The sequence below is a fragment of the Lissotriton helveticus genome, chromosome 8, assembly GCF_964261635.1.
Source record: "Lissotriton helveticus chromosome 8, aLisHel1.1, whole genome shotgun sequence".
Taxonomy (NCBI): Eukaryota; Metazoa; Chordata; class Amphibia; order Caudata; family Salamandridae; genus Lissotriton; species Lissotriton helveticus.
In genome coordinates this window covers 1553410827-1553438556 of record NC_136069.1, presented here as the reverse complement: position 1 = coordinate 1553438556, position 27730 = coordinate 1553410827, and the positions used below count along the sequence as shown (strand labels likewise).

The 27730-nt window shown below is 43.0% G+C and overlaps 1 protein-coding gene across 1 annotated transcript in view; it reads right to left on the bottom strand.

Moving 5' to 3' along the window:
- PLEKHB1 (pleckstrin homology domain containing B1) overlaps nucleotides 1-24250 on the bottom strand; it is a 384556-nt gene extending 360306 nt beyond the window's left edge. The window contains exon 1 of the mRNA XM_078658558.1: nucleotides 24141-24250. Coding sequence (XP_078514684.1) covers nucleotides 24141-24177 — 37 coding nt within the window. The 5' untranslated portion in view covers nucleotides 24178-24250. The remainder of the gene's footprint in view (nucleotides 1-24140) is intronic.
- Between the last annotated feature and the right edge of the window lie 3480 nt (nucleotides 24251-27730).

The following is a 27730-nucleotide window of genomic DNA, read 5'->3' as shown; positions in this document are numbered from 1 at the left end:
GGGTCCTTTACATTACAGGGCCCTCCAGCGCCTGAAGATCAGGCACCTTCAGAAGGGTCGCTCATATACGGACTCGGTCCCGCTTACGGACGAAGTTCGGCACGAACTCCAATGGTGGCTAGGCCACGTGGATGCCTGGAACGGCAGGGCGATCTTCGGGTCGCGCCCAGACATGGTAATAGAGTCGGACGCCAGCAGATGGGGCTGGGGCGCGCGCTGCGGAGATGTTTCCACAGGCGGCAGATGGTCATCACAGGATCTGGAACTCCACATAAATTGTTTGGAGCTATTGGCGGGATCGTTCGCGGTCCGCACGTTATCCCCGAAGCAGACGTCCTGTTGCATCCTCCTGCGTCTGGACAATGTGTCCGCAGTGAGGTATATCAACAAGTTGGGCGGCACGAGGTCGTCTCTTCTTGTCCAAATAGCCAAGGAGTTCTGGCACTACTGTCTGCAGAACCAGATATCGGTCATAGCGGAATACATCCCGGGTCAGGCCAACCAAGTGGCAGACTGGCATTCCAGGCACTTGAGGGATTACAGCGACTGGAAGCTGCTTCCCCAGGTCTTTCTCTGGTTGCAGGCGATTTGGGGTCCTTTTCAGACGGACCTGTTTGCCTCCAGGTTGACTTATCAACTTCCCCGGTTCTTCAGTTGGAGGCCGGATCCGTTGGCAGCGGCAACGGATGCCTTCCTCCAGGATTGGTCGACGGGAATCCAGTATGCATTTCCCCCCTTTCTGTTGATCCCCAGAGTGATGACTCAGGTGATACGGCAGGAGGCGGAAATTGTCATGGTAACGCCGTGGTGGACATCACAGGCGTGGTTTCCCAAGCTGTTGCAGTGGAGCTGCGATTGCCCCCGGCTACTGCCGGATTTGCAGTGGTTGTTGCAGGGCCCTCGTCAGGAACAGCACCCGTTGCTGTTGGAGGGCAGGTTAACCCTGATGGCATGGCGGCTTTCCGGGAACAATGGCAAATGCCAGGAATTTCGGACAAGACTGCTGACTTTATCAAACAAGCTTGGGCACCTTCCACCAGGAAGCGATACTCCGCTGCCTGGAAGAACTGGGTGGATTGGTGCGTGGGGCGACATCTGGATCCCGTGGGGGCAGAGTTACCCCAAATTTTGAACTTTCTCTCTGAGAAAGCGGCAGGAGGCCTAGCGTATCGTTCGGTCAACAATTTTCGCTCAGCCATTTCGGCGGGCCATGCCCAAGTGGACGGTAAGCCAGTGGGCATTCATCCGGTTGTTTGTAAGTTGTTGAAAGGCATCAGGGTAGCCAATCCTCCCAAACCCAAGTATACGGGTTTGTGGGATGTCTCAGTTGTGATTTCCTTGCTCAACAGATGGCCGGTTAATTCTCTCCTTTCCAGGAAGCAATTATGGGCTAAACTGGCCATGTTGCTTTGTTTATCGTCTTGCAGAAGATCTTCAGATGTCAGAGCACTCGACGTAACAGGTAGAGTGTTTACCCCGGAAGGGGTTTCTTTTCATATTACAGGTCGTACTAAAACATTGTCTAGACATATCTCTTATAATGCTTTTCCTGAAAATGAAAAACTTTGTGTGGTCCAATGTTTAAAGACCTACGAGGAATGTACGAAGGCCTTGCGGCCGCAGGGCTGTTCACAATTGTTGATTGCTATTCAAAAGCCCTTTAAACCAGTGGCGGCTGCCGCTATTGCTAGATGGCTTCGGTTCATAATGAAGGAAGCTGGTGTTGATACGAGCATCTTTGGTGCTCATTCAGTTAGAGGCGCGATGGCGTCTAAATCTTATGGTTTAGGATCAAGTATCCAAGATATCATGCGTTGTGCAGATTGGTCCTCTGATTCAACGTTTAAAACGTTTTATTATAAGCCGGTGGGAGATATTTCGTCTGTGGTATTTACTCAGCGTTAAACTAGCATAATCTGAAGCCTCCGGTCCTGTAATAGAATCAAAAATTTGCTAGCATTCGCCACAAGAATTTTCAATTCTATTAAGGACACGGAGGCGGGGATTATCCCACCCGGCTTAATGTACTGTATGTATTAAGCTTACCCACCCTTTTATGCAAGGATTACGGTGGTGTTATTTCCTTTATTTCAGGATCTGATAAGAAGTCGGATTAATCGACTCCGGAGGTCAGGATGTTCCGCCTGAAGATGTTCTTCCACGTTGGAGGATTGTGACCGTTCAAGTTTTGTTGGACTTGTTTCGCCTCAAAGAAAGAGGATGATGGGAGCACGCAGGGGGTTCTTATGGACTGTGTGGGCGTGCCTATACTCATGGGTGTTCATGGGTAATGAAGTTTTTTATGTTAATGTTTACTGAAAATATACATTTTCATTGGCTGCTGTGTTTTATGCAGTAAAGATTGAGAAGCATAATCCTCGCCTCCGTGTCCTTAATAGAATTGAAAATTCTTGTCGCGAATGCTAGCAAATTTTTGACTCTTACTCCTCTATAGAAAATCAGACATGTTGGGTTTTGGAAGTGCCCCACTTTGGAGGACGTTGTCATGCTTTTGAGTGGCACCCATGATCTCATTGGACCGAGGTGCCCACTGCTTGCTGCCCCAAAACATTGAATAAATGTCTGAGAGCTACATAGTCCCTCAGATCTGCTTCCTGAGACTACAAGGAAAAGAAGGACTGCCCAGCTGGAATCTGGATTTGCACCCAAAGGTCTACCCTCTGAATGACTGCACCTGCTGCACTATCTGGAAATACGGCCCTGGGGACTGTGCCTTGATTGAAGAAGGATTAAGGAGTTGGTCCCTGCAAGCTACAGGTTAGGAGAGCCCACTTGCATCATCTCCATCAAGAATCCCCTTCCTCAAGTGCGTTCAGTGGACTTTTAAGGCTTTGGCTAGATGCATTGTGGGAATTGTGGTCCAGACATCTTAGAGACCATCTAGGAGATTCCAGAACTTTGGATTGGTGATTTGGACACTTTGAACCTGCAAATAGACCCTCAGGGAGCACCTGGTGAAAACCTTGGAGACATTTTGTGAAAATGCTCCATGAGGTGACTGACACGAGGTGGAGAGTCAAGCCGACTACCTTTAACCCGTGACCTGGCCAGGATTTCAGGTTTGTCCCGCTGAAAGTCCTGGAGCTCCTGACTTCCAGAACTTGACCGGGGCCTCGCAGTAAGTCAAGCAGGCGAACCCTCTCCGAATCCGGCCTGCTGTGGAGGGTCGAGTGATGCCAGAAGAAAATGCTCCAGAAAAATTCCAAGTGTGAAGGTTTCAATTTTGACAGTGACGCCCCAATTGGGGTTTCCGACCAGGGCCCTTCAAAATCGGCTTCAAACTTTGACTTTGTACAAGACAAGAGCGACTAGATGTCCCAGATTGGCACTATATGTTTTTAAGCACTATAAAGTGGTTAATTGTAAGTTCATATCTCCGGTTCCCTACATTGGATTCTTGTCATTTTGGTATTTGTTCATATAAATATTAGCTATTTTTCTAAATTGGTGTGTGTTTTTATTGTGTGTGGTGTCTTACTTATTTTGATGTAATGGTGTTTTTGAATGATTTACACTCCTGCCTCCTAAGTTAGGCATAACTGCTTGTTGTCAGCTACCAAGGGTTGATCAAGGGGCTAATTTACTGGACCCTATACCGAGTTGGGGGCCCTATTACTAGTGGTAGGCGCATACTTACCCCTACCAATTACCCACTTTCCAACATGTAGTTAATATAAAATAAAACAACTGCTGTAATAAACCTTTCTTTACTATTGGATTTTACATAGATTCACATGCTTGAATCATTCCTCATTGCTGAAAGCATTGACCAAGCTGACATTCTAGGGGTCAAAATTTCACTTAAATCTTCCTGCTTCTTAATGGCAGTAGTCTATCGCCCCCCAAGGACAACCCCAGTTTTAATAAACTGTTCCTGGAGATCATCACAGACTTGTGTTCTCGCTATAAAAGGCTCCTTATTAGGGGAGACTTCAACTACCACTGGGACTCCGCCCCGAAGAAATCCCACGCGAGGCTTTTCGAGATAGGTATGGAAGCGATGGGGCTTCACCAGATCGTAAACGCCCCAACCCACCAGAAAGGGCACACCCTCGACCTAATCTGGACATCACAACCCTGGGCCAGCCTAACTGACATTAGTCCCTGCGCCTGGTCGGACCATGCACTCCTAAAATGCTGGGCCCCCATGGACTGCGTATTTCCTCAACCCCCCAGATGAGATTAGGGTGCGAAACTGGAGGCGTATCAATGCCACCAACCTAGCACAAGCACTACTTAGCTTACCCCAGGCCCCCACTTTCCCTCCAGGAAATCTGGACCTAGAAAGCGAAACCCTGACAAACACCCTGCGCGAAGCCTTAGATAAAATAGCACCAGAGAGTACCATCAGAGTTAGAGACAAAGGGAAGGGAGCACCCTGGTTTAATGATTCCCTAAGAGTACAAAAACAAAACCTCCGCCAGGCGGAACGACAATGGCAGAAAACCTACGATCCAGAACAGCTGACACGCTTCAAAATCATACTTATCCTCTATAAAAAGTCCATCACTGAAAAAAAGGCGGCACACTATGAGGCTAGGATTATCACAGCCGCAAATAATTAGAAAGAGACCTTTAAAATTTTGAGAGAACTTAGCCAAAAAGCCGAAGCTAATGTCATCGGTGTCTCGCTAGACTGCAATTCGTTCCAGTCCTATTTCCTGCAAAAAATTAAAGACATCATTACTGAGATTGTCAACACCCCAATCAACCTAACTGAGCCTAACAACTCTCAGGCACCCCGCCCCACTGGCCTTCAACTTTCGGCCTTCCCCCCACTGGATCACATCTCTCTAACTCAATTATTGAATGGCACTAAATCAGGCTCTCCGGCGGACCCTTACCCCCCCAAGGATCTTCCGGTTGGCAGTACCTGGGCTGGAACACCAGAAACTAGAACTGTTAAACTGCTCACTAGCCACCGGTTACATGCCCACAAACCTAAAGGAAGCGCGAGTAACCCCCCTCCTAAACAAATCCGGAGCAGACACCACTAACCCAAAGAACTATAGGCCGATCTGCTAATTACCCTTCCTGGCTAAGGTAATCGAGCAGCATGTCCTAAAAACACTGTCACTCTTCCTGGAGGATCACCAACTTCTACAAATACAACAAGCAGGTTTCAGAGCACACCACAGCACCGGACTTGTGATGCTCTCGGTCCTTGATGACCTAAGACTTGTGGCTGATAAAAAACAACCGGTCACCCTGATTTTACTAGATCTATCAGTGGCGTTCGATACGGTCAACCACTTCCAACTGCTAGACCGCCTTACAGCTCTGGGTCTCCATGGTTTGGTCTGCCAGTGGCTGAGCTCCTTTCTCACTGGAAGATCTCAAACGATCCAGCTGGGGAAACAGGTATCAAACAGAGGAGCCCTTACCTGCGGGGTCCCGCAGGGATCCGCCCTCTCCCCACTCTTATTTAACATCTACCTACAACCCCTGGTAACAGCCCTGGCACATAAGGACTGCCGTGTCTTCAACTATGCTGATGACACCCAGCTCATTCTTCGGATTGACAACACTGCCCGAGCCCAGGAAACGTCGCAAAAGATCCTCAGATTCACCATAAACTGGATGACCAAAAATTCCCTGAAAATGAACCCAGAGAAAACTGAAGTCCTTGTGCTCCCCACAAAAAGCAACCCATGGAATGTCTGCTTCTGGCCCCAGGAGTTGGGTTCCGCTCCCTCACCCGCCGCAACCGTAAAAAGCCTAGGCATTAAATTAGACTAAGAGCTTTCCATGACCAACCAAATAACCACAGTGGTAGGCACCTGCACAGGACTCCTTAGACAATTACGTAAACTAGCCCCCCTGCTCTCCTCGGTTTCCCTACAAATGATCGTCCAAGCCACAATCCTTTCCAGGCTGGATTACGACAATGCGCTATACCTTGGCCTCCCTCAAAAACTCACTCACAAGCTCCAAGTGGTACAAAATGATGCAGCCAGGCCGATCTTTAGGCTACTTAGAAGAACCCATGCCTCCCCTCTGCTTCACAAACTTCACTGGCTCCCGATTAGGCAAAGAGCAAAGTTCAAAGGCCTTTGCATTGCCCATAAAGCGATATATGGCAAAGCCCCAGCATATATCAAAGAACGCCTCAAGATCTACGTACCAGGGCGCTCACTTCGACATACTGAGGCTTGCAACCTGGTGACCGGTCAATACACTCTGGCATCGAAAGGGGGGCGAACTTTCTCCATCATACTCCTGAAGCTTTGGAATCAGCTGCCAGACCACCTTCGCAAAGAACCCACGCTCCTTACCTTCAGGAAACAACTAAAAACATTACTGTTCAAGGAAGCACTGACCACCGGCTAAATCCCCCGCCACTGTTGGATTTCCTGATCTGTCAACATTGCCTTAAGCCTCCTAAAGCGCTTAGAGACCTGTCGGTGATTAGCGCTATACAAATACAAATACAAATATGGGTGGAAGGTCTCGCAGTGATGTAAAGTCTGGCATTGATACCAGCAGTACTTCCTAGGCTGGATAAAATATACAAAGCGCCTGAGAATTCTCCGGCTTGCCTGATCAGCCAACCAAAACCAGACTCTGTTGTGTCACAAGCGCCTAACGTCGCTCTAGAAATCCATCTTCCCCCTCTTTGGTTCACCAGATAGAGATGGGAGGTATCTAGACAGGATATGTAAAAATGTAAAAGGTTCTCTACCATGGCAGCTACCAGTGTTCGAGCAGCGAACTCCCTGGAAATTCTGGGGCATTATGACCGCTAAATGTGGTTCAACATCTCCACATACATTGACCTCTTACCTGAGGATGAAAAACTGGAGGCGCGGACAGTGTTGCCAGATTGCGCTATTTCCCCGCATAAATGGGCAACATTTTTCCCAATTGTGTGGGGAAAATCCACAACTGGCAGGTGGCTACTTTTTGAGAAGATATTAGCCCCATCCTGTCCAAAAATGTGGTTCGGGTGGTCAGCAGCAATTAACAAATGAGCAAAGCACACTGATTGCTGGGGCATGATTTGAGATGAATGGACTGTGCAGGAATCTGGATGGATGATGATTAGTAATACATACCACACGTGTGCTAAGCCAGCAGAACATGTGTATGTAAGTGCAAGTACAGCTGCTGCAACATCTGTTTGCCATTCTAGCAAAGTGGTGCTGTTGTGCGTGAGTGTATGTGGGTCACAGGGCTGTCAATTTTTAAAAATTTTCTTTTATTTTTATTATCAAAATTTGCATCAGGTTTCCTTTATTTTTATCTTTAAGGACAACTCCAGTCAGTCCACTCACTTTTTTCAATCCAACAAACAGTTCTTGCCACATAAATATCCATTGCTTATTGTGTAATAAGACACATGGTATTTGAATTATTTGTAGAATATAATACATCACTTGCCATGGTGCATTTGTCGAAACAAACAATATTTTTTAATAATGAATTATTATAAAATTAGAAATGTCTCTCCTTAGTGTAACATATTTCAACTTACACCATTGTGGCTAGACCTTGCATGCTCAACCTTATGACATTAAGAGTTCAGTTGGTCATATCTGATTCGATATATAAGCCAATTGTGTAGAGTATCAGCTAATTGAAACCATGTGAGTCCACACTTTTATGCAAATGGACCAGCTTTGTATGTAACATATACATAAAGTCCGAAAATGTATCACTACTAGGAGAGTGACTTTCTTTAAATAAGCTAACACAGTAATCTTTCTTTGCTGTCCATCAGACATAAGACAGCTTTTTCAATACCAGGACACATACTCCATTTGCCCCACACTTACCCATTGAGGAAATCCTAAAACAGAACCTTGGACAGAAATACTCATTTACCTTTTTTTTAAACTTGGATTAGTCGCTTTCAGTGCCCTTTCTTAGACATTCATTTGCCCAGGTCTTCTCCTCTTTAGTGAGGTAGTCTGTATTCACAACAGACAATTTCTTTGGGACACTGTTGAAACAACCTTGACCAACTATAGGACCAGAGCTAGTGGTCGGATCCATTTGTTCCCCCAAGTGGGTTCTCTCATTTAGAGTCAAACTCTTTTTCACGATTGACAATGCTCTTGAACTTGAGCACTGAAAAGGTTTTTCTAGAGTGGAAGTTCTCTTTTGAAATAGGTGGATTATTTGATCTTCAGAGTTTTTGGCATTTCCAGCACTTTTAAAGGATTTTTTGATATTAGCGTTTCTAAGTTTGGTTTCATTTGGCATACATGCCAAGACAGGATGCAGTTCTTTCGAGTCAAGTTTACACCTCAATGGGCAGCTCGTCCATGTTCTCATATAAACAGTGTCTGTTTTGTTTAATATTTTATATTCAGTAGCAGCCGTGGGCATATGTACATCTTCGGGGTCTTATAGGCCCTGGAGGGAAGGCCACTGGACCAGCAGAGGTTATGGCCTTAACCCCTACATTAGGACCGTTCACTAAATTTTGTGAGCTCTACCATGGCTAGCAGCGATTTCTGTACCTTCAGTGGCGCCGCCGTTCAGCGGCTCCTCTGAAGGCACTGGACCTTCACCAAGTGGGCATTACATTTTTAGTACCCACTCTGCAAACTTTTTTTGTTGGCAAGTAACAAATTCCCAAAGCAGTAGTTAGTTTCTTTAAAAAAACAAAAAAGATAATGATTTTTTCACAAAAGGGAACATACAAAAATACCTTCCCAGAATATTCAAACTGAATTACAAAAGTAGAACAAAAAAAGCACCTATTTGCGAACAAATCAATATATTATCCATTTATTTATATTTACACACACACACACACATTTATATATATATATATATGTGTGTGTGTATATATATTGTTTAATGGCATATGTTGGTAAGAAGCACAGAAGGACATCAATTCTACAAAAACAGGTACTTTTATTTTTTTTTATTTTTAGAGTTTTCTATAGCGCGAACTTGAACCGATTAGGTTATCAGAGCGCTTTACATAGCACCAGTTTCGTTACATGTTATCACAGCAGTTTACATAGAATCAGTTACGTTGCACATTTCAGTAACTTGAACCGATTAGGTTATCAAAGCGCTTTAAATAAGACAGCATTCGATGTCCAGTGCCCTCCTCCACCGTGTAGCGGGGGACCACTTCCAGCCCTCCGAAGTCGTCGAGCTATCGGGACTAGGCTCCTGGAATGTCCAGTGCCCTCCTCCGCCGTGTAGCGGGGGACCTCTTCCAGCCCTTCGAAATCGTCGAACTGTCGGGACTAGGCTCCTGGAATTTCAGCTGTCCCTTTACAACTACTTTGTTTGAAGTCATGATGGAAGTCTCAATCCCAGCAGCAACCAAGTGAGCTCTCTGCCTCCAAGTTTCTCTCCGCGCTTGGTGATAGTTCCTCAAGGCCATAAATTCCCCCAACACAGTTTTTTTTTTCCATCTTAGTTCTTAAGCGTGGAAATAACAGGAAACTGTAACTTGAACCGATTAGGTTATCAAAGCGCTTTAAATAAGACAGCATTCGATGTCCAGTGCCCTCCTCCGCCGTGTAGCGGGGGACCACTTCCAGCCCTCCGAAGTCGTCGAGCTGTCGGGACTAGGCTCCTGGAATGTCCAGTGCCCTCCTCCGCCGTGTAGCGGGGGACCTCTTCCAGCCCTTCGAAATCGTCGAACTGTCGGGACTAGGCTCCTGGAATTTCAGCTGACCCTTTACAACTACTTTGTTTGAAGTCATGACGGAAGTCTCAATCCCAGCAGCAACCAAGTGAGCTCTCTGTCTCCAAGTTTCTCTCCGCGCTTGGTGATAGTTCCTCAAGGCCATAAATTCCCCCAACACAGTTTTTTTCCATCTTAGTTCTTATGCGTGGAAATAACAGGAAACTGGAGTTCATACGAAATAAACGTCCGGATAATCCGGCACTGGCACTGGCAGTGGCCCCAAGCTGGCAACAGGTCGGGAGGCAGGCCACAAGACCAAGAGCGGGCCACAGGATTAGCCGGAGGCCGGGGAAAAGTTGGGGCGAGCCAGTGGAAGCGGCGATCGCCATCAGCAGTCGCCTCCGGCCGCCATCTTAGAGTCAGGCAGGCGCTGGGAGGATTCCCTCGGTGGTGGTCTCCACCGAAATAAGGGTAGAGGAAATTATGCCAGTAGCTGCGGCGAGAGTCTCAGCAAGCCGGGGTAGCGCAGGACGCGATCCTACCTCCCAGCGGCGGCCGCAGTCAGCAGGGTCCATGGCGCCGTGCCGCCCGCCATCTTGAGCGCCTCTGCCCTCTCCTCCTTCACCTCGGGAGAACAAGCCTGTCTGCCAACCCCGGAGCGATCGCTGCTGCTCCGCTGCTGCTCCGCTCCTGCCCCACTCGCTCCGCTTCGGGCTGGACAGAAGAGCGGTCAAAAAGACGGGCTGTAACTGCCCAGGGCCGGGTCAGAGCATTTCGTGGACCGGGAGCCGAGACGATCAGCGTCCGCCCGGCTCCCGGCTCCTAGGAGAGGTTGTTCTATAAAACAATACCAGATCGATGAAAAATGTCAGAAATGTGTAGAAACAATTATATTGTAAAACACGCGTCCATAGAATTTCTAAAGGCATGGCAAAGTAGTTTTTGTAATCGGCAAGTTCTCCATAGATTAGAGGTATGGCAAGGGAACTGGACTGATAGTCCAAACAGGGAAATATATCGATGAGGCAAAATCCTTTTAATGCCCTTAACTGGCTGTGTCTTGCAAACTCTTGCCACAATCGTGTTGGGACATACCTTTTTGTTGAAATAATTGGTGCGGATTCAGGTGCTTTGTTACAGCTGGAGAGCAGACATGGGTGAAAGCTGCTAGATATCAAAATGTATAATCCTTAATCGTGCATCGATGGCAAGTGTAATTCTGTAATTACAAAAACGGCATCTGTGCACATTGGTGTTTAAGATGCGTGCCGCCTCATGACATTAGTGAAGGATCATGGGGATGTAGTCCATGTTCATTAGAAAGGATTTTGGAGCTGCCACACACAGAAGTTACGTAGGAGTTGACTTCAGTTAGCGGAAGTGCTAAGATAGAGCTTGAGCAGAGTAATCGTTTATGAAAAAGGATTATGTGAATTCTAGATCCTATATTTGGCTGTGCCTTGTATGCGGGTTAATTAGCAAGGGCATACCAAATGAAAAAGAGTCATGAGAATTGAGATCCCTTGGTAATGATTACAAATATATAATGGCCCAATTGAAGCAGAAGGAGCTTTCTCCCCGGATGTAGGGGTCACTGTGCATTTTCCTACACTGGACTACCGTAACTCCCCTGGTGATCTTGGGTAGGCAGAAAAAGTGATGGTCATCACTTCCTACTGAGGGCAAGACGAATGTCATTTTCACCCAATGGCCCTGTTGAGCACGAACCAACAGGTTAAAGTATTACGCCTGTGGTGCGGCAGAAGCTCCGCTTATGTACACCCAGTGTTTCTTCTGACTCTAAACAGAGTGAAAGAACCACAAGTTTGGTGACGCGAGAGCTTTGTGTGCATGGTATAGGGTAATAGGACTGAAACCTCTAGAATTATATCTATGTTTATAAGTTTCTCCTTTATGGCCATGCCTGGTTTTCTGGAAAACGGCTATGAGTTGGAACAGATGTTTGATTGGATTGTAATCTCTTTTCTTTGCACAATTCCGCCTGGATCATGATCCCAGTGTGTGTTGGATATTGCAACGCTCCGAGGTGTACACTTTGTTGAAAACATACTTCCGATAGTACAGATTTCTCACCAAATTTAGCAGACCAGAGCCTACAATGGCATTCAGAATACAATTTTAAATCCTCTGCACCATCCTAAACGAAAGGATGGACATAGACCTAAATGTCACCAGTCAGTGAACCAGAAATATAGTCCAAAGAACAACCTGAAATCTGATCATATGAATCGGATAGTGTATACCAGGAATAACTGAAATACCATACGGTGAAAAAAAAACTGTTTTGGAATTCTCTGTATCCAAAACAGAAGAATATACCCAATCTTAAAATGCATAAAAAAGTCCAAACAAACCTATTTAAAGAACCTTTCCTAACCACCTAGGAAACGTCTGGGATTACCTCCGAACAGTGTGTATTCTTTCATGTTGAATGAGATTGGGCATGTTATTGAAGCTTTTCTGGCATTTCAAGCACCGATAAGGATCTACTACAGTGTTCATTTTCTCATGTCGAATGAGATTGGATTTCAAACTGAAACATTTCTGGCACTCCGAGCACTGATAAGGCTTTTCTCCAGTATGTGTTCTCTCACGTTGAGTGAGAATGTATTTGAGAGTGTAAGTTTTCTGGCACTCCAAGCACTGATAAGGCGTTTCTTCACGGTGTGTTATCTCATGTTGAGTGAGTCTGAATTTATGACTGAAACTTTTCTGGCACTCCGAGCATTGATAAGGCTTTTGTCCAGTGTGTGTTCTTTTATGTTGAATGAGACTGACTTTGTGACTGAAGCTGTTCTTGCATTCAGAGCACTGATAAGGTTTTGGACCAGTGTGTGTTCTCTCATGATGAGTGACATTGAATTTTTAGTGAAACTTTTCTGGCACTCCGACCACTGATAAGGCTTTTTTCCGGTGTTGATTTGCTCATGGCGAGTGAGATTAGCTCTTTGAATAAAGTTTTTCTGGCATTCTGAGCATTGATAAGGTTTTTGTCCAGTGTTTGTTGTCTCATGTTTAGTGAGATTAAATTAAGGACTAAAACTTTTCTGGCACTCTGAGCACTGATAAGGTTTTTGTCCAGTGTGGGTTCGCACATGACGAGTTAGACTGACTTCGTGACTGAAGCTTTTCTGGCATACAGAGCACTGATACAGCTGTTCTCCAGTATGGATCCAGTCATGGACAGTAAGAAGGGTTTTCTTTCTGAAGCTTTGTCCTCATTTAAGAGCACAGATAAGGCTTTTCACCAGTGTGTGTTCTCTCATAATCAGTGAAATTGGCTCTATTTCTGAAGCTTTTTCAGGCTTGCAGGGCACTGATAAGGTTTTTCCTTAGTGTGGTTTCTCTTTGGGAGAGTGAGACAAGCTTTTTGACCGAAGCTTATTTGGCAGGCAGAGCACGGATAAAGATATTCCCCAGTGTTGATTCTCTCATGTTGAGTGAGACAGGATTGATGACTTAAGTTGTTCTCATATTCAATGCACTTAGAAGATTTTGTTCTGGGATTAATGTCTTTACATTGGTTTTTATCTTGCGTATTCGCCATGTTACGTCAGAAATTTAACCCAGTTTCAGGACAGTTTTTGATAATGTTCACAATTAATCTCTCACATAGAATGTACGCAATGCTCTTAACACTTCTGTCTGGAGCTCATATGTTGTCATCTCAATAGGCAGCTTAGCTTAGTCATCCTTAAAATCTTCCTGGAGCATTACTATTGCACCTTGGCCAACGTCTCTAACAGGTTACAGTCTCATACAGTCTCCAGGTGGGTTCTCATTGGCAGTTACTCATTTTGTGAGTCAAGCATTTCCCACATTATTTTGGAGTTTTATAAAACAGCAATAAGATGTTAGTCTGGTGTTTAGTGTTTGCTTTTATATACAAGTTATGGCAAGACAAGATATCACTAAGGATTACCATTAGCAAAATAAACAGTTCCTGTTAACTTTTCTTTTCTTTGCCATTGGTATTGAGCACTGTAGCATGTTTTCCATTTGCTTTTTTGAGAAAATCAACATTTATACCACAGCACTTGTTATGTATTTCAAATGATTACCAAAGTTTTAAATTAGTTTGATAAATAGAGATGGCAGCATAATCCTCTATATATTAGATATGGCACTGTAGTTTATTGTTTATTTTATAATTTGAAATGTCTCAATAATGTTAGATTGCTTAAAACATTGAGTGGCAGGATTAGAATAGCATATTTGGGCATTATCATAATGACAATTATTCAAGAAAACCTGAAGAAAGTGGATTTTAAGGCTTCCAAAAAGTGTATAGATTATGTTGAGTTCAGATATGCAGAGGTAGATGAAGACATGTGGATGTTGCAAGAAAGATAGTTTTAAGCCAGGGTGGTTTTAAAGTTTATTACTTTTAGCAGAGAGTATCTTTGGCTTCTAAGTCCTATTTGAGTGTGTTTACTTTCTTGAAATCCAGGAAAGACATTTAACAATGACTTTCGTTTACACTGTGTTTGTTCTCTCTTGACTTTTAATAATCAGATGACTAAAGTTTGTTCTCTCACTTTCAAATAGTTCTAACAATAGCATTTAAGCAATGATATGTTTTAGCTTGTGGTCAGCTTCTCTAGGACCTTTCATCAGATTGCATTAACAGCAATGGTTAACTTACTTTAATGAGCAGTGCATGGGCATTTACCGCCTCTTATTTGCATATATACGTAAATAATGAAATATCTTCTGGTAGTGAAAATGTGTTTGCAATTAGTGCTTACACTGGACCTACATTTGGGTTTGATTTACATTTAAGAAGCCATTCAATTCTGATAACTCACACTTGTTTAATCCTTCTGAACTATTTACTTTGAGGCTGTGTGAAACACAATAAAATATAGGAATTAGAAACATTTGCTTCAGGCTTAGTAGTTTTCTCTGTTATCAGTTGGATGCCACCCCTGCTTTTTAAAGTTTTTGCAAACTTAGAACTCCGGGTCATCTTCACTTTCTCAAAACAATCATTCTTGTTTGTGGAAGTTTTGTTGTTTGGTATTGAGTCACTATTTTGATTTCACAGTCCATACTTTGCCACCCTGCAGCAGGTTGTCAGCATCTGGGCAGGGCAGGGGGCAGAACCCGAGCAGACACACACTGGAGGTCAGGGATGAGTGGGGAACAATTAACATAGACTACTGCCAGTTACTTGAGAAGCCTTCTGGGTGACTTCAAAGTCCTGCTGTGTGTTTCTCCTAAGGATGTCGGTGTTCGGCTGCACAGGCTCTGCCCGGCAAGGGCCCCGGTCAGTGGCCCCTGGCTCTGATTCACTACCTGCCACTGGACACAAATAAAGCTCTGAGGCGACTGTTCTGCCCGCCCTGGACCCCTGGTATCCGTGGGTGCACAGCGCGCTGCATGAGGACATGCCACGCGGCGCAGGCCACAGTAATGGAGACGACAACACACAGCTCGTGGCTACTGTCTGCTCGCGAGTGTCCGCTCAGGGGGGCCGTCAATTTTGTAGTGCGAAAGCGCTACCAATGACGGCCCTGGGAATTTGTGGGAAATACGTTTTGCCCAGCCCTGCAGTGCTGTTCAAAGGCAGCGGTCAAGCGTGCCACGCTCTCTCGGCGTGGGCGGTGGACACAGTTGTCCAGAGCACACACTCACAATAGACTCACTTACTCAGAGTGACTGACTGGACTCCGGAGTCGACATCACCACCACCAACATGGCAACAAGTCCCACTCCCGAGACCTCCGAATGGGGCCGACCCAGGGCGTAACTTTTGTGTCAATCACTCTGAGTCACTCTTCTCTCAAGAGAGCCCTGGTGGTGGTGTGACCCTGTGCTGCTGTGGCCCTTCGAGTCGTGACACGTGTCGGCCCAGCCACAGCGAGTAGAAGCAAGCCCTAATTAAAGTAAGTTTTTTTAAGTTTACCTTTAAAGCAACTTTGTGAGTGGCCTCTCCGACATCTATCTGAGATGGGGGAATTCCTGTTGAAGCCCCATTCAAATGCAGTAAAAACCATCCTAGACTTTCTCAGATTAATGAGGGTGGTTGGTATTAGCGTTATGCAGGAAATAACTTATATCAATTAAAAGAGATTTTTCCTGCATCCCTGGTTTGCGATACGGGGAGGAGAATTCTTTATATTTTCTGCTGTTTGTGTTTGCAAATGGGCCTTTTTGCAGACAGCTCCACATTCAGGAACACTGTGCAAAGTTTGTAATTTAAGAACTCCTTGTTTTCCTCTTGGATACCACATTTAACGCTCCTAGCAGGTTAACATATTTCATCCAAGACGTTGGATTATCAGGCAGTGTGGCCTTCAATCCACAAAGTCCTCAACCTTGTAAACCATTGTTTATTACAGTGGTACTGGGTATTGTTTACTGCAGTAGTACTGGATGTGCCCTGGATCTTGAAAAGTCTTATATGGACTCCCCATCCCATCAGAGGGCCATAATCAAAACTGTCAGCCTTTTTTGGTCAGTCTTCCAGATAGGGATTGACAGTTATCTTTTCTTATGCTAGGCTGCCTGTGAATGTACGGGACTCATTGTTGCTACATTCTGGAATGAAAGAAACACCCAAAGCAAAGGCACATAGCCAATCCTGAATAAAATATCTCAAAATGAAGAGTTAGCAAAGAAAATGTCAGGATCCTAGCCAATCTCCAGATTTACCCCACCTTGAGTACAAGTGGCTTGATATTCTCAATGGATTGTCAGGATATATGTTTTCAAGCACCACCTACAGTACAAAAATTAGATCTATAGAGTTTTTGCTGGGCAGGAACACTACTTATTCAAAACTCTACCTTTCATTGTAAATCCACCCTCTTACATTTTTATTTTTCCACTACCTCTCGGCTGTCTTACAAAGTGCACTGTTCTATAATAAAAATGGACTTGCCAAAACTATACAATTATAGGCAAAGGACAGAAGGGAAACTTCAAAACTTGAAATTGTGACTTTAAAATTCACCCAGTTAGTGGATTTTTTTGCATCGGATTTCCTGCAAGTTATCATAGTTGAGTGGCTATGCTACTTAAATGAAGAACTGGTACTAGAGAAAACATGTATCCCTCCAGCAAATATGTTATCCTCCAGATTTGCATTACCATTATTATTATCACCTGAGATTTAGGGGCATTTGTGCAAGGAAAAGGAGTATTCTGGATGTTAAATGAGATGTTTGTTTTTTACAAGTGTTATATCATGCATATTGAACCAAAGCACGATGATGCATAAAGCACAATCATATATGAGATGCATGGAATTCATTCATTTTATTTCTTTATACGGATACAGATACATATCCATAAAAGTACAGACAGGCAATTTACCATAAGTTGAAATTAAAGGTTCAAAAACAGGATGAGGTGAGAAAAATTCATGGGGGGCACATAGACTTGCCAGTACACACTGCCGCTTTGAGAAGAGCCCACCCGGAAAATTAGCTCATCGTCTTCCAGAGCAATGACCTTCCCATAAGCAGCCTTATAGTCAATCACAAGTTTTGTCTTAAAATAAGGTATCAGAAACCTTTTAGTAAAAATCAAATAATAGCTACAGAAAATAAAAAATTCAGTATACATTGTTTATGTTGACTGTTGCAGGGACAGGGCAAATGATCAAGATTAGAATTATATCCTGCTGGAAAACAAAGCATAAATTTCATAGTGTCGATCCTTAGACGGAAAAGTAGACCCCTTTCCAAACGGCCAATGGATTTTAAAAGATAGCCAGACGGGGCATTGTAAATGTTCTCAATGCGCATGTATGTAGCAACAGACGCATGCATGGAATTCTAAAGTGGTGATGCTGAATGGGCTAACTCTGAACTGTTCCCAGCGTGCTAAGTATTCAATCAAAAAGTTATACTCTTACTAAAAAGGAATTTGATTTGGCCTGAACAACTCCCAGAGTCAAAAACAAACTTTCATATGCATTATTTTGGTTGTACTTCCCATGCTTAAGGTAGGATTCATTTTGTGTACTGTCTTGGCTCAATAACAAGTGCATTAGAATCCATTATATAGGGCTGTTGATTATTGTAGATTAATGATGTAGAAAATGTTATCTTTGCATCTCGGGAGTGACATTTTATTGGGATTAACATGACTTGTACTGTAAAATGCATATAGACCTCTGTGCCCACTATAATAAATTGGAGCATCATGCAGCAACCACAAACCACCACTGATGCTGTAATGCAGCGAGCACATCTTTGGGATCCTTTATAAAACCCATCCCTTCAATGTCTAATGACCAGAAAAGAAGAGAAATCAAGCTTGCCGTACAAACTGCTTATTGTATATCCATTAATAATATAGATGTTTTGGTGAAATATTGAAAAAGGAATTCACTGCCTTCCGAATGCACCATACCAAATGTACAGCACTAATTAATTCTGTATTGGGCCCATATTTCAAAGAGGAATTGCTGAAAGATATCGGAACATCATGTGATGAGCTCGCTGATCCGGACCATGAGAATTTCAACATGGCAGTTGTTTTTTCCCACACCGACATCTCGTAAACTGATAAACAGGCTATATACTCACACAAAAACAAATACTCCATGGGTTGACCCGTGGGCTCTGGAGCAGTGGAGGAATCACTTGGAAGATCTGCCTACAGATGAACAATGGGTGTTTTGTTGTTCATAACTAAGATATTTATCCCCTAACTACAGGCTGAGATGAATATGTGATGTAACAGCGCGATCAAAATGATTGCTGTATGTTACATGGCAAGCCTTACAACAACTTGCACTGGAGGGCGCTGGACTTAGGAATAGTAAGATTTACTATTCCAACACCAGTCTACGTACAGTAGGGAAGGTGTTGGAATAGTAAATCTTACTATTCCTTAGGTTATAGCGCCATCCAGCGCAAGTTATATCCAGATTCTGCAAGGAGGTATATGACACCACACAGGCTGTCACTGGACTGTAGCTGGTATGTTCCCAATTGATTGCATTTCTGGGCTACGTGGAGGAGAGCCCACCTGAGTCACACCGTCTGACAGCTAAGATGCTGTTGCTCGCAAAGCGTTGACTAGCTATGCATTGGGGAGCCCCCAGGAACATCCGAGTCTCTGAGTGGATCCAAGACATAGTTTATTGCCAAGAGCAGTTGGCAGCATCTTGGGATCTCATGCCAACAGCATCTTGCCCGAAAGATATTTGGGAACCCTTCACGATTTGGCTCAGGGAAAGTGATGTGTTCTTTCCTGACGACTCTAGACCAGATGCAGCTGTAACCCCGCCGAAAACACCCCAATAGTTGCATTAATGCCTAACACTCTGCGCAACCTACCCTCCCAGAAAGGGTGACCGCACCCATTGTATTGTGCGTCTTGATCGTGTGCTGATGATCCCTCTTTCCATGACTCAGATGCCTTAGTGCCCCTAGACCTGCTCTGATCACATGTATCGTCATAAAGTCTATATAACCATTATTTTGTTAATTGCTCGAATGTATATGGAATTGCATTTTATCCTTGCAGTATGAACCTGTGTAATGTAATTGAAGTTTACAACTTATCGTTACTATACTTCCTATAAACGATGTCCAATTTGCAACCTGTCGTGCAATGCATGTACATGAATTGGTTCTGCTATATCAACTAAGACTTTTTCAGGGTGTACTGAATATAATGCTTTTCCTTCTAATGAAAAATTATGTGCAGCTTAATGTCTAAAGGTGTATGAAGAATGCACTATTCCTGTAAGACCTAAGGGTTGTACAAGAGTGTTGATTTCTATCAAAAGCCTTTCAAGCCTGTTACATCAACCACAATTGCTAGATGGTACAGAATTGATACTAATGTGTTTGGTGCTCATTCTGTTAGAGGCGCAATGGCGTCTAAGTCATATATGTTGTGTTCCCATATTCAAGATATAATAAAACCGGCTTATTGGTCTTCTGAATCTACTTTTAAACAGTTTTATGATAAACTAGTGGGCGATATTACGTCTGTGATTTTTGATAAGCGTTAAACTAGCAATATTCCGAGCATCCAGTCCTGTAATAGAATAACAGATTTGCTAGCATTCGCACCAAGAATTTTCAATTCGATTTAGAGCATGAATCTTGGCGCAAATGCTAGCAAATTTTCTATTCTCATGACTGCTTGGGCCATTGTATGGATTAGTGCTCCCCAGAGCTGCTGCCTGGGCAGTCAGTAGGACCAAAGGTATTATGATTGGGAATGCTGTGTCTGCCAATGAGTTTCGTTTTGCAATTGGGTCGGGAGTGGTGTGTGCACACTGGTGACTTTTCCTATGCATAGGGAGGTTGGGCATTTTGCTGGCTGTTGCTGGTCCAAATGATGCGCCGGTGCCGCCAGGTGGTCAGTGGGACCAAGAGTATCCTGGTTGGGAATGCTGTGTCTGCCAATGAGTTTCACTTAGTTTAACAAACGGTTGGCTTAGGTGTGCTGTGTGCATATTGGTGGCTTTACCCGTGTATAGGGAGGTTGGGCATCTTTCTGCCTTTTGGCAGGAGAATGTTGATCCAACAAATGTTCCAGTGCCGCCTGGAGCTGATGTGATGGACACTAGTGTGACAACGTATATATCGCTAAGAAGGGAGAAGGTGGTAGGATTACTCTGCGGTGGTGTCCATTAAGAACCAGTTTCGGGGTGCAACGGGCACAGGGGTGTTCTCCACTGGGACATAGTCCAAATGCCTGACTTCTGCTGGGAGTGCATTGTTTTGTTGCTACTAAGATGCAGTCTGGGTGAATTAGCTGCATTTAGGTCAGGAGGGAGTGCACACCCGCCAGTAACCTAAACACACTGTGGACAAAAATGCGGTAAAACCAAAGATTATGGATAAGTTTAAGGTACATGCTGTCGAACTAATATTGGTCTAAACTGCCTCTGATGTGCGTTACGGGACCTGTCGAGGTGAAGGGGGGCTGGCTGGTAGCCTCTGGCATCTAGCCCTCCAGCGGGGTTGCTCATATCATAGTGTCTTCATTTCCTGGGAGGTCTGAGATATGTGTTTATCGTGGGCGGCTCTCCCTGGTAATTTGCCATCAGTCTGGTGATTTCCTGATATGCTACACTGTAAAGAAATAAGACATTGTGCATGATGATTATATATTTTGACAACTGTTAGAAAAGGAGTTTACGCCAAGCTGTTCAAGATGTTAAGACTTGCAATGTTGTTATGATGACAAAGTCTGCAAGATGTGCAATCAGGTATCACGTTTATATTGTTCTAAAGTTTACCATGTCTTATTCTGCACATTGTTAAGTGTGTACCCAAGGTAATGGGAGCAAGTAAAACTTAATTCTTTCACCCGTTACTTCTGAGATTTAAGGCTGGTGTAATAAAATAAGCTATGGCTGCCTAACCTGGGAGCATATTACCAACAACTAGCGATAATTATTGCTATGTTGGCTTAGCGGCAATATTTTTATCGCCGAGCTGCGGCAATGTTTATCGCTTGGGAACCTTGTTATTATCAAGGTTTATCTCCTAAGCGATAAAAATCGGCCGAAATGCATGAACATCGCTGAAAAGTCAGCGATATTCATGCATGACCGAGCTAATGCTCTTAGCCATGTTATCCACCTACCATTGGATAACATGGCTAAGAACTGCTCAGGGGCAGGTGTTGGCTTTTGGAGATATTCGCTCTTAGCGCGAATATCTCCAAAAGTTCGTAATAGGAGATAGCGATGTTAGCGACTGTTTCCAGTCGCTAACATCTTGGCACGCCCACTTTGCATGTCATTAGTGATAAATTTCACTGACATGCAAAGCGGGGCCCAAGATGGTCGCTATCTCCTACTTGCTGTTGCTAACTGGTGTTAGCGACAGCTAGGTAATAGGGAGATAATTTTATCTCCGCTTTCTTGGCTTTTAAAGCCAAAAAAGCGGAGATAAACCCCCTTGATAATATGCCCCCTTGTTCATGTCTTCTTATGTGTGCATAAAATATCTGAGTGTACTATTAAAAATCCATTGTATGAAGTTAATAAAGTTGGTAGAGGCACAATATGAGAAGACTGATCAAGTCAAAGATGAGCTTCTAAAAGGCAAAACACCTCGTAAATCTAAACTCTAACAACATAAATGTACTTTCACAATGAAAAACATCTGGCTTTGTGACGGACTAATATTCACAACAGGTAACTTAACATTCATAAATCCATTTACCCCTGAATACTACTAACGTACAGTGGAATATTATTAAGCAGGAACAAACCTCACAGGACATGTAGAGAGTGAGCGGTTCAATGTGTGTTTTGCCTTGAATGCTTGGGTAACCCACAAATGTGTCAGCTTGTTAACACTCAAAAACCTCCCCCTGATTTTTCAACATGCTAGAAATACTCAGATATTTAAATCAGTCAAGGCTGGTCTAAATCCTTTTCTGAACTGTAGAGTGAAAATCTCCACAAGTACCAATGGAGGGAAAATAGAAAATGAAAGACACTGGCAACTGTATAACGACACTGCTTTTCTACAACTAAAAAATTCAAACACACAAGGAGGTCACAGAACTTTCCCAGGAATATGCCAAAGATTTGTGAATTTTAAAAAATGTGAAAGTGTTTTCAAATCGGAAAGGATATTTCCAAACCTATTTTTACATTTTTTGTTAAATCAGGCATGCAGTGTTTATATGGTACTGCACATCTTCCCTCTAGCCTCATGCTAATCTACGCTATGGTCTATATCAGGGGTCACCAACCATTTCTGAGCTACTTATTTTGTGTGAAAACTCTCTGGAGGTACTAATATTATTTGAGGCGTACTAGACCACATCAGAGAAAATTACATTAATGACCATCCTATGGAAGGTTCCCAGCAGCGTTCACATCAGTGCATCAGGAACGGTTGCTAGCAGTAATGTGATAATGCCTCTACATTGGTAATACATAACAGCCATAGGTGCAATGCCCTGCCACCAAGTAAATTATATTAGTAAAACATCTTCCCAACAGCATTTGATTTTTCTCATTCAAATATGAGCTTTAAATATATTTTGGAAATTCTACAATTTTCTCCACACAGGAGCTTATGAGTTCTGAAAATGCACACATTTTGGTCTCAAATACATGCTTTTCAATTTTGTTTTACATATATTAATTCAACCAAGCATAAGCTTCCAATTTAGTTGACTAGGCTGCACACATGAGATCTACTTGCAGGTACCTGGAGAGCTACCAGTAGCTCACGAGCTACTCTTTGGGGAAGCCTGCTCAATATGAGTGATTTACCTTATTACAGTTGTTACATTTTCAAGAACTGCTTTTCAGTCCCATGCAATTGTGTTTGCAGCTCAAAACCTCAAAGTCTTTGGGCCATATGTATCAAGGCCAAATGGGTTCGCAAACGCCGAAATTTGCAGAATTTCGGCGTTTGCAAACTCATTTTCGCAAAATGGTATGTATGAAAGAATTTGGGTGCAAAATAAGGAATCGCAAAATTTGCCATTCCTTATTTTGCGATTGCATTTAAGGAATCGCAAATTTTGCGATTCCTTAAATGCAATGTATTAAGCAAAAAAAAATTCCAAAATGCCCTTAAGGAATCGCAAATTACCACCAACTTCTAGTTGGTGGTAAGTTGCGATTTCCTTGAAAAATGCACATTTCAGCATTTTTCAAAGTGCCATGTGACGCACATACATGCCCTTAGGGCATGTATGTGCACCACATGTGCACCCATACTTATTTCAGGGGTGCAACAGGGTGTCCTTTGGACACCCCTGCACCCTTGAAATTATTCTCAATTTGCATTTAGCAAATTGCGAATCGCAAATTGTGAATACATTCCCATTCCTTCCTATGGGCCAGGAGGCCCATAGAAATGAATGGGAAAGTATTCCTTAATTGCGAATTCGCAATTTGCGAATTCGCAATTAAGGAATATCAAGAAATCGCTAAAAAATTGCATTTTTCTTGATACATTCTATTTTGCGATTCTGATATAGCGATTTCTTAAAAATCGCTATTACAGAATCGCAAAATGGTTCCTTGATACATATGGCCCCTACTCATCAGTTTAGTGTTTCTATCTTTTATACTATGTTGTTGTTGTTAACGCAAAAAGTGTATTCAAACAATGTACTGTAGCTCTTTACACAACAAATCATAGCGCTCTCACAGCCTCACCTGCACTCTTCGGGCAGCTGAAAACACGTCATTAAACACCCACAACCGAGGGGTGCCTCCAACTACATACAGCGGACATGTAGGCAATCTCGGCATTGAATTCAGACATGATAACAGAAAGCGCTGCAAAGAGCCACATTATTGAAAGGACGCAATAAAAAAAGCTAACAACATGGTCTATGGTACAGCACTGTAAAACCTGAAAGAAGTCACAAATAAATGCAAATTGTTTCTGTATGTGTTTAAACAAGTTAGCAAGCATAAAACACCTCTAGACTGAGGTGCTAGGGTTATTTTCGAGCCATGATTTCACCAGACACATCAATTTCTACCTGCGCTGACATCTATTTATGCAATTGCATCTCCAATGTGACTTCTACTTACTCTGTCTCCAGAGCCATCCACTCTTCAACAGGGCCATGTCCTCCCAGAGGCAATCGGAAATCCAAATCTATGTAGCTAGAAGTGAAAACATTAGTGTTAATTCAAGAACGGCTTTAAGCAAGCAAACATCACCAGCCACTGGTCTGAGCTTCTCTTCTGTCTCCCTGCCCTGATCTACCCAAGAATAAGCCTTTGTTTCTTGCAACCAGCCCCCACCTCTGCTGTTCGTGTATGAGAACAAGGGGCATTGTGTATGCCATCCAGCAGCTAAAGACGGAATTTCTGTTAACGTGAAATACAGCTAGGGCATTATCCTGAGATACCACTGCCTAGTACTCTAAGAGTGAACTGCAGTCTACAACAGTAATACGTATGAGCGAAACACTTTTTTATTTCAAATCCTGTTGCACTCCTGCAGAGAGAGGGAGAGCTTTCAAAGGGGTTCACTGGGGTATGTCATGTGGCAAACTAGCCTAAATCGCATCAGCTTGACGTACAACAGTGAATGTTTCATTTGGCAAGGATGAGAGTTATAGTTACTTTAGCTAACCATGACTGGTGAATTTTAGTGTTTTTCTGGTAATTTATGGTAAATTAAATCGAATACTTTCCCCTAACTATAACATAACTTTAACCTTCTGGTTTTTTTCAGTGTAAAGTAAAATATTATTACAATACGTAACTATACCAACCCCTTGCTCCGCACGGCCTAAGGCAGTGTGCAGTTGAGCACAGGCCCAAACCCCTTCAGCCGTGCATTGCGTGGTGTTGACGACCAATAGCCAGCACAGGCTGCTCCCCACCTGCCACGCAGGCCTTCGGCTGTGCACAGCATGGGTTTGATGCATAGCCAACTGCCCATTATGAGGCCAACCTACCGCAGACAACAATGACCCCACCTTTAAAAAAAATTGTTATTCCATCCCATGGGACTCATACGGGGGCCAGCGCAGGCCCCTGTGCTCCCACAAGACAGTTAGCCCCAGTGTCCGATAATGATGGTGGGAACAATTCTCTTCATTTTAAAACCAGTCAAACAGAGCCCAACCTCCCAATGGATTCGCAAGAGCCTCTCGCAGAAGCAGGAAGGGCGATGGGAAAAAGGACCATGTGTACCAATCAGATAGCTCCATCATTTGAAGTTGAGTGCTCGCAAGACAAATGTGGGTGACCAGCGTATCCAATTGTGCATATATCTATACATTTTGGACTTTCATTTCTCAAACGACTGAATGGATTTTACACTGAATCACAAACAGCACACTTTCAAGGTAAAGATATAGCTTCTGCCAAATTCAGTGAAATTCCGTTGAGCTGTTCGTGCTCTAGCGGTGTCTAAAGTTACTGTAGAAAAAAGCATGTTGGCACCCCCTTTTTTCTCTGCACGCGTTTGATGGATCACTCGGATCTTTCCAAGTAGTAGCTGAGGTAGAAGAACTTTTTGAGGAAAGATTTGTGAAGATCCGTCAAATGGCACCAAATGTACTGCCAGAAAAGACAAATGCTCTTCCTATGGTAAGCCTGAGCTACCTACAACTACATAAATTAAATGTTGTGGATAAAGTAGCAAAGGTCCAAGAATTCCAAGGCTTTGACAACGCTTAAATAAGCTATGTTTGTTGGTGGATGGAGACACACTCGAAGCTCTGGACCTCTTGGGCTTCATATAGAAAGACAAGTTTAGGGGTTAATGAGTGTGTACTCCATAGACGATCTCAAAAGCTTTTCCAAGATTAATATCCGTTCTTTTGAATTGTGGTACAAAGGACAGAGCTATTTTTTATTGCAAAAAGGTTTTCTTTATTGTTTTTCATAGGACATGGACAGCCGACACGTGTTTCGCCCCCTCATGGCGATTTGCGCCGGGGCTTTCTCAAGGCTAATTTTGCTTTTCTGGCGTAAAATATTTTGGTTTCCAAATAATGTCAATGTCCGAAATATCGTAAATATAATTTTACAGAAACAAGGGTTCTTTTGTTGGGCTCCAGCTGGGATTTAACAAGAGAACCGCTTTTGACGTTGGAGAATTAGGAGCAGGGACCGAAGAGGGCATTAGCCCAACAAAAGAACCCTTGGTTCGGTGGCAATACCTTATTTTCTATTGCCCAATCATTTAAGTTAATAAGCAAAATTCCTGCAAACAGCTTAGCGTCTGAGTCTGGTTGAAGTGATAAGCTTATAATTTTCAGGAAGCGCCCAGTTTCCTTTTTTAAAGATTGGCGAGATTAAAGACCCTCGCCATGATTCGGGAATAACACCTGTCTGTATTATTTCTTTAAATACTTTTACGAGATATCCTGACCATAGATCCGGATTTTCTTTATAGAGAGCAAACAGAATTCCATTTGGTCCTGGTGCCCCATCTTTTTGCTTCTTAATTAATTTCGTCAGTTGGGCTTTTGATATATCAATTTGTTCTTCAATCTCATACTCTAGTCTATTTGTAGACTGTGTTTCATCATTTGTTTTTATTTTTCCTTTTTGGTTTAGATGTTTTTCGAGGAAAGTGACCCACTCTTGCTCCGTTAAAGTTGATGATACCACCAATTTATTTGGTCGCACTAGGCCATTTATGATTTTCCAGAATTCTCTTGCGTTTGTACTTGCATAGAATAGTTTTGACCAGAATATTTGTTTTGCTTGATTCTTTTCATTCCATATTAGTTTTTTCAAGTTTTGATTTAAAGATTTGAATTTACTCATTACTTCATCATTATCGTTGGAATTTATGATTTGTCTTCTTAGCCTATTACGAGTTCTTTTTTATTTCGTTATTGTAAATGGAAGATTTATATATGTTTTCATTTCATTTCCTTGCTTGTTTTGGTTCCTCTTATTCAATCGTATTCGAGCTTGAGGTTTAACCTATTTTCTTTAGTTCACATTTCTTGACATTACAAACCACTTGTAGTCACTTTCAGCCAACACATGTTTTGTGGAGTCCAATCAACCTTCTATACTTCTTCAGAGCTAAAGTAACATATAAAAACACATAATAAGTAACTCAGTTGCATAATTCTAACCATCTCCGGTATACCATATTCACCCCACCATACATAGTTCATTACTCTAAAAGAGGGGAATTAGATCAAGTCTACATATTTATGAATTCATAGTTCATAACTCACCTGGCTACCATGCACAGTTTTCTCATACATTATGTCATTTGAGATGTCATAAGTGTTGCTATGATTTAATGTGGTATAAGTGATGTAAAATGAAAGGAAATAAGCTGTGCATGGGGAAGGTGCGAGTTACAGTCATGGAGTCTGGCTAGCAAGGTCACTACACTGTGTACAAATTATAAATTTACGTTATAAGTATAATTAACCCACAACCGGTCAATGACATTGAGACGGACAGAAACACAATGGATTGTCAGACTTAGGGCGGTCGAGATGGGAATCAATTTTGATAAAGAGATGCATGTGTTTCTGAAAAATCCATAAAAATGTCTGTACCTTATTTGTTGGCCAGTTTTATACTGACCGGTTTCTGGAATATTGCTGCAAGATCATGTAAAGATGAGACGTTGATACATGAGATAATACAATTTTTAATTGAATTAATAGTTTCGACTATGTTTTGAG